General features: G+C 38.8%; 1 protein-coding gene across 1 annotated transcript; it reads right to left on the bottom strand.

Annotated features, from left to right (window-relative positions):
* Positions 1-2342: 2342 nt before the first annotated feature.
* On the bottom strand, positions 2343-4269 carry LOC116216075 (E3 ubiquitin-protein ligase MARCH8-like). The gene is made up of 3 exons (XM_031551995.1): positions 3650-4269; positions 2731-2970; positions 2343-2601 (listed from the first exon to the last, which is right to left on the bottom strand). Exons 1-3 carry the CDS (start codon positions 4066-4068, stop codon positions 2586-2588), a joined length of 675 nt encoding a protein of 224 aa, XP_031407855.1. The 5' UTR covers positions 4069-4269; the 3' UTR covers positions 2343-2585.
* Between the last annotated feature and the right edge of the window lie 3611 nt (positions 4270-7880).

Here is a 7880-nt window from a genome sequence, read left to right on the forward strand (position 1 = left end):
TCCCTTTTCTTGCAGTTGGCTCAATGATTATTGGAACATTCAATATGTACGAAACAAATTAAGGTTCATGTAATTGCTGTTAAAAACAATAATCGAATTATATACCTTTTAATTTCTTTAAGTTAAGCGATTTTTTTTCGATTACAAAGGAGACGCGAGGCCTATTACAGTGAAAGAGAAAGTTAAATGGAAATTTAAATAGAGGGAAAATAATTGTAAGACAAGCAAGACTTTGGTTATAGTAATTGGGGGCGGTTAAGAATCATACAATTAAAATATTTTTAATGAATAATATACAATCAAGATAATTAATGATTTAACGCAAGTTACACATAGGATTATTGTCCTTTTAAGCAATAGCATGAAAATCTTTCTTTCGAGCTAATTAATAAAATAAATCAATCGTTCATAGCGTAGCTAGCTAATGGGAGACGTGCTATGACAGACACTATATAAAACGCAGCCTGCTAGTGAATCAATCCCAAGCATGTATCAGCACTATACCATAATGGCACTTTTTGAATCGATCCACGTTATTTATCTTACCTAGTGCCATATCAATCGTGCTAAATTTTCTAAATTGGTCATTTCCAGTACTATACCGCAAGGACACTTTTACCCTTAAATAAGAATTAGAGAATCTCCTTTCTTACAGGTTATAGATTATGCAGATTTGAAATTATAAATTATTTATCGGTTTTCAGTTTTTTCTCTGATCAGCACATGCGTTCATGAAGTCGTTTAAACATAATTATTATTGGTCAGTCCGCCGATTTATGTACCTTCATTGATGTGATGAGATTATTTTGGCAAGTGCAGTATGTATAGCTTGCACATAGTATATGTATCTAGCTAAATTAAATTTCTTTATTACATGTATCACCCAGGTATGGCGTTTGAGCGACAAGAAAGCATGAAATCACGACATTCCGTTCAATTTATACAGCCCGAAAGGGGAAAAAGCCACACAAGTGGGAATCTTATACCTTATCGTAAGATTTATCGGTTGAAAACAATATTTTTTTTTAATTTTGTAATAAAATATAATATATAAAATAAGTACCCCCACGCGATCATAATTCATGGGCTCGTGAAATCTGAAAAGTTGCTGTAATGCCAAAACGCACATGAGAACCGACGAACGGCTTCTTTTAATTACTTGATTTTTGGCTAAATTCCAATTCGATCAGTATACTCTTCTGGGTGTCTCAAAATGGTCCACTTAGTTTATGTTAGCAATTATTAAGCAATGAACATTTAGCAGCATAATTCAGTAAAAACAAAAAAAAGAACATTTAGCAGCGTACATACTAATGTCTTCTGCCATTTGGTCCATTTGATACCGTACCTAAGTTAGGCATGTGGTAGAGGTCTCAGTTTCATATGATTCGTTTTCTTTATATAACAATAATAGTTGGCCAAGACTCGTGAGTCCGAGGAGTTTTCATCATATTATCACAACCTCTTGTAGATATACTCCAATAGCAGAAGCGTCAGATGCCCGCTTCTTGTCACGGGATCGTCGCTTAATTATAATACGAGACTGAATATCATACAAACTTTTACATATCATACAAGGATGGCTTTGGGAATAATCCAAACTGCTCGACAATGTTCAGAAAATAAAATTATCAATTATATTACTGTTCTCCAATAATATAATTTATCCGGTAAATCAAATTAAATAAATCGCAGCTTATCCAAGAACAAAAAAAAAATAAAAATTCAATAAACAGCTGAATTCGCAGGCCGAGGACTGGAGGGTGCCTGACAGATAATCAGCCCGTACGGCGGTAATCGCGGCTTGCTCTTCGGATCTATTCACCGATGTTGTCTATGTTTTTGTCCGGCGTGGCAGATTATGTCCTGACAGATGACGTGGCACATTCTTATTCGAGCAGGTCTTGCTCAGAACTTCTCCAATTCAATCAGGTCAAGCACATGTCAACCTTCATGTGATCTGTAAGACTGAAACTTCTATGACTCGTAATAAATCTAAAAAATGCTCTGAATTCGGCGAGCCTAACACGATTATATTAAGTGTTGCTGGCGCCACTGCATAGTCACGTGTTCGAGTTTTGATGAATCAACGGCATGTGTTCATAGAAATGAGAATGCCAAGCATATCGAAATTTGGCTTGGTACTTACTGCAATGTTGCCAGTGTCTGTCTTCTGTTCAATTCTGTGACGCCATAAAGCCTGCATCAGATATGTGGACAATAAGCAAGGACTCCTTGGATGCCCGTCTAATTTATATGAAAAGGATTACGGTGCTCGGCCCTTTTGTTTTAGCATAATGGTAATAAAAAAGGTTAGTGTCTCGGTACCGACTATGCTCTCGATTCTCAATCTGGAAATAATGACATTAATTAAACAATAACATCAAGATTCTTTACATCACGATGGAACAATTGCGAATTACAGTCTTTCCTTATAGAAGCATATTCAACCGACTTGATGACCGACTATATATATATATATATTCTGCCTTCGTCCAAAACACAGTGTAGAGCGTGATGCGCTTCTGCACTTATTAGGCCGTTGTTGTCCCTTATCGTGGCACGGTCGAATGAACTTGAGAATTTCACAGCGATTCAGACCTTAGACAACAACCCATTACATGTTAGAACGTGTTCGACAGATATCCCGCAAAACCAATGTAGTGAGGACCTTCAAATTTCACGCAAGCTGTTGGATGGATGTCATCATTTCCCTTAGTTATCACTTACGAGGGGAAATTGAAATGGAAGAGCCAAGAGATTATGAACGCGAAGACCATGCACGCAAGGAGGAAGTTCAGGAACCGATGACCGGGCCAAAAGTTCCGGCTCTGCCTTGGCTGTATGATCACCGGAATCGTGATAACAGCCGTTGGTTCGGGTGCCTCAATGTCCCACCGATGCAGTGGCTCGGAATCATTATCTGCTACCGAGACATTGCACGCGACTGATCCACATATCTCGCAAGTTCTTCACATGATATTTCAAAAAAGTCAGTTCTAAAGTCGAAAGATTTCTCAACTAAGTAAAAGAAGAAGGAAGAAATTCAGACAAATTAAACAAACCAATGAAACCATAAGCTCAAGTTATGGTTTATGTACTATGTCAAGGGGAAGATCCTTCGTATATAAGTCCCGAATAATTCAGTAAAATTCTGACCAGTCGAAATTGGTGATGCAACTAAGTTCATATCAAATTTGTTTTTAACTCGTTTCTTAAGGGTATGAAATAGAAAAATCCTTCACACAATCGAATTAAACCAATGCACGCGGTGAAATCATCATGCATTAAGATCATATTTCACGGGATATTACTATTTCATGTCTCATTGTCACTGCACGTCTTATAGAAATTATTGCTTCCTCCGAATTCTATAACGCCTGACTTCCTCTAGTTTCAAGTACTATGTTAGTTTTTTGTAGTTTCGGAAGAATTTACATTACACCTATGCCGCATGGAAAACTCTGGGAAAGCTCGGTCGCTTGTCTCGGCTGTAATAGCACAAATCTTATCGTACCAAACACGGCCTAAATCGTACATTACCATTTTTTAACTTACATTTACGTCTAATAAAAGTACATAGAAGGTAATTTAAAAAAGAAAAAGAAAAAGAAAAGGAAGTCATAGGTTAATGTTTGGTTTGACTCACAAGTTGCCCTTGATCTTGAACCAAGCCTCGGCGCACTGTTTGTGGGCCGCCGCCAAGTCATCCTTGCAAGCGCAACCGAGCTCAATGGGGTCCTGGTTCGATCCAACCAGGCTCAGGTGGCATATCCTGCAGTCCCTCTCGTCCTTGGCTACGGGGCCCTCCTCCTCCGGCTGTGGAGCCCCACGCTCGAGGTCGGGCACCTCGACGGCGCACTCGGCGGGAGCAGAGGGTGCTCTGTTCTCCGGCTGAATCTCAGAGGCAGAATCCTTAAGACTAGGAATAGGGACATTCACATCCTGTGTGTTCTCCTCAGCATCATCCAAAACGGGAGAAGGTGATGATGATTTGTGTGGAGACGGCATTTGTGTGGAAGAAGAAGAAGACGAAGACGAAGGCCCATACAATGAAGAATGGTTCATTAATTTCTTTGGATGTATGCAAGTTGGAGTTTTCCTCTGTTCTTTTGAGAGACCATTTGTGTCCCCCCCTCTCTCTCTCTCTCTACTCTCTCAGAGATTTGATATGGTGTGAGGATAACTGAAACGAAATGCATTCTCATGTCAGGAGAAGAGAAAATGGGGGGAAAACCCGATCCGGTCCCTTTAAACAACTGTCTCAGAAACATGTGCGTTGTCGGCTTACTCGTATGGCCCCGTTTCCTCAAGACACATAGGATATGCCTAGTAGTAAAAAAATATTAATGCATATGGCATTTGTTTGGTAAGTGAAATTGCCTGTTAACGGGCAATTTCACTTACCAAACAAATGCCATATGCACTCGGCCGGTGGAATTGGAACTTTTTCTTATCGTGCAGAGAACATGGAAGGCTAATAATGCTAAAGTGATGAACCAACCTCTCATAGAGGGAGGGAGCAAGAAAAGGCATAAAGCAAAACGATTATTGGAGTTTTGAGCACAACTATAAAGGACTGTTCTTTTCGCCTCGGTCGGACAGCACTGGCTAAAGTGATTTTGTCTAAAGCAGGTTTTATGATGTCTTCTCGGTGCGTGCTTTTTTATTTTTAAGGGCTTCAAAGCACAGTTAAAAACGGATAAAAAGCTCCGGCAATTGCATCGTTATCTCCGACTTTCGCTATTCACAGATGATACTTAATCAATCCCTTACATGGTATGTAAAAGCAGCTTATATCAACTACGTAGGCTTTCCACTGATGAAATATTACGTAACTCGATGACATCTCGTTAAATTTGGGCAGTACTGCCGTGTTTTACGAAGGTCATTGCACTGTTCGGTCGTTGATTTCCGGATACAAGGCAGTCTCCGGTTTGCCCATGAGTTAAAAGAATTAGGCCCATTGGGCGGGTTCATCGCCATAAGCTATTCGTATATTACTAGAACCAGGCCCATCCTTTTCAAGCTAAAATAACATTAGGCCCTTCCCGCCCAAAAGAATTAGGCCCATAATGCCCAAACCAAAATGGGCGTTGGGTCGGCCCACATATGAATATTAACTTTTCGCACCACTATGAAGTAGTTCATGAGCAAATATATAATCGACTTTAATTGCTAAAATGTCATCTTTATCAAATAAAATATCTCTCGACCATACATGTACTTAGTCGTCAAGCCCTATAACTACAAAACTGTGGAAACAGATGTGCAGTTAAGTTATAATAAATTCTTGCCACTGAATTTTACTCTTTAACAAGTCAAAAGTTTAGTTGTTAAAGAGCTTATTTATTCTTGTGTTAATAGTTGCTTTCTGAATTCTAAATGTGCGACGGGTGTGTGGAGTGTTGTCTTTTAATTTATTTCTCCTCTGTCCGTCGAATCGACCAAGCAATTACACGTCTCATCTTTTAATGTGACAATCGACATAAATGTCGAGACATAAAGTTAAAGAGTCTCTATCACTCAAAGTGGGAGAACATAACAATGTAAGATTGTTTGTAGAAAGCCTAGAGCAGTGTCTAATACTGTGGGAGATCAGCTGATGAGCTGTCTCAATTGTCTTTGCTTGCTCAATTATTAATAGAGGAAAGTATTAATGCTTATGCATGTGTTCTTGCTGGTTGCACCATCTAATTAAATTCGAGCAATATGCAGGCTAGCACAATTTCTCTGTCCCTTTTCGAGTTTACTTACTCGTTTATCTGGAAGGTCATGTTAGGTACGATGCAGCTCTTTAGGCGAGCGTTTCAGTACCATCGACGAGAAATCTAACCGATCGAAATCCGAGCTAAGCTAGCTTGAAAAAGTCGAGCACACGTGGAAATGAAGTCAGCCTCAGCCACAGCTTTTCTTCTTGTTGGATGCAAAAACTAAAGGCTCTCTTCTCTTCTATCTTCCATCATGACACAAAGTCAAGTTCCACTCTTCCGATCTCCACACAATCCTTTTCTAAAATGGGGAGCAAATATTTTTCGTTTCTTTACAAAAGCAAAGGCGGACATAATCTAATGGGGAAAGAGGCCAACTAAAGGGGAAGCAAGGATGGGGTACTTCAAAAGGGATGTGTGTGCTTTCTAAAAACCAACCAAAATTGCCATTACATTGGACAATTGTTTCTCACCTACTCCTCCAAAATCAGATACAAAGACCACACACACACAATACTAAATCTCTGGCTTTCCCTTCATTACTTAGAGAAATACTAAATCATATCATGAGATCATGGAATATGATGTCTTTATTATATTTCCATTGAATTTACATGGATTTGAGCGTGCCTAGCTACTACTAAAAAACTCAAGCCGTTTATTATGTGGTGGAATTCGAGCCACTTATAAACAGCCAGAATTATGGGGTGCTTTCATTTTCTTACTCTCAACAGCCTTCTTTAACTATGGCTTCAGTTTTGGTGAGAGATATACATGTTTGTACTGGGTATGCCGCTTCAAAAGCATTGAAAAAATTATTGTATTATTTTTCTTTCCTGATTAGATGATGGGATATTCCCGACCCATCGGTAAAAAGTAATTCTTGTTCAAGTGTCGGGTTAATACCATGCCTACAAAATGATTCCAGTAGGTTTCAAACCCTTTTTTTTATTCTCCTTCACCTTATGCTTCATAAAAGGAAATTATTACTTTGAATTTTTTCATTATCTTTTCACTATGTGACCCGACTTTACTATTACATTTGGTCTTTCTCGCATCATGTGGGCTCTTTCACCGCATATAGTTGAAAAGTTCTTTTTACCCCCAGCCCCAGCAGGGTTGAAAAGGTGAAAATTAATTCACAGTCACAACCCAATCGAGTTAAAGGGATGGGTGAATTTTCTGGGAAGTATGATTAAAGAAGAGAAAGCAAGGATTTTGGATGCTTCTAATAACATTTTATTTCATTTCATATAATAATCGTAATTTTAGGGCACAACTTTGTCACATTTTTTTCTCTCTCTTTCAGATGAGGTAATGGCCGAACTAATTAAAGTAGTTTACATGCGAATCCCTTTCGTAATTGATCATCAGCATAATTCTACTCTTACATTCGTCTCATTTTCTATTTGTTTATTTGCTCTTGAAGTGTATATATATCTATACTTATCCTTACTTAAGTTCTACCGACCAGAGGTAGCTTTTTCCTGTAATACTATGGGGTGTTGTCGACCTATTAATTAACCTACGGTTCATCATCACTCAGGTGTCGGCTTGACCCGGATGCCACTAGGTGCAAACTGAAGTAACTTAATTCAAGTAATAACAGCCCATAATATTTTCATAGTGTGCCTTTATATCTACAGGATTCAGAAGCTTTCATTGATTTAATATATGATCGATGTGCAGATCAAACGGAACATGGGATCACGTTGCGCAAGTTACGCCCCCTGACCTAATTGATTGGCACTATTAATGGAGACATTTAACTTGACAGCTTGGGTCACTTCGAGACTGCTTTTTTCTCACATAGTTGAGAACGTAGCCACCGAGTAAAAAATCCACACCCAATGCTCGGAAAGCTAACAGCTTTATCTACTCCTACAAATAAGGGCAAACATATATTGAGGACCTCGACTTCCAGTGTCTAATTCCCTCAACAACCTTATTACCAGAAGGGCGCTCCCCCCAATTTTAGTGCTAAAGAAGTTTGAAATGTAGGGCTTTTTTGTGGGGTAAAGACATTGTCCTTAGCACTAATTGAACTGTCCTTTATATGATAAGAGCCAGCTCTTAATTGGATCCATGTGATCCAGCAAAAAAAGGCAGGAGGAAAAAAAAAAAGAAATGGAAAAAAATAAACCCATGTGCTATATAAGAAGATATCAC

The sequence above is a fragment of the Punica granatum genome, chromosome 8 (genome assembly GCF_007655135.1).
Source record: "Punica granatum isolate Tunisia-2019 chromosome 8, ASM765513v2, whole genome shotgun sequence".
Classification (NCBI taxonomy): domain Eukaryota; kingdom Viridiplantae; phylum Streptophyta; class Magnoliopsida; order Myrtales; family Lythraceae; genus Punica; species Punica granatum.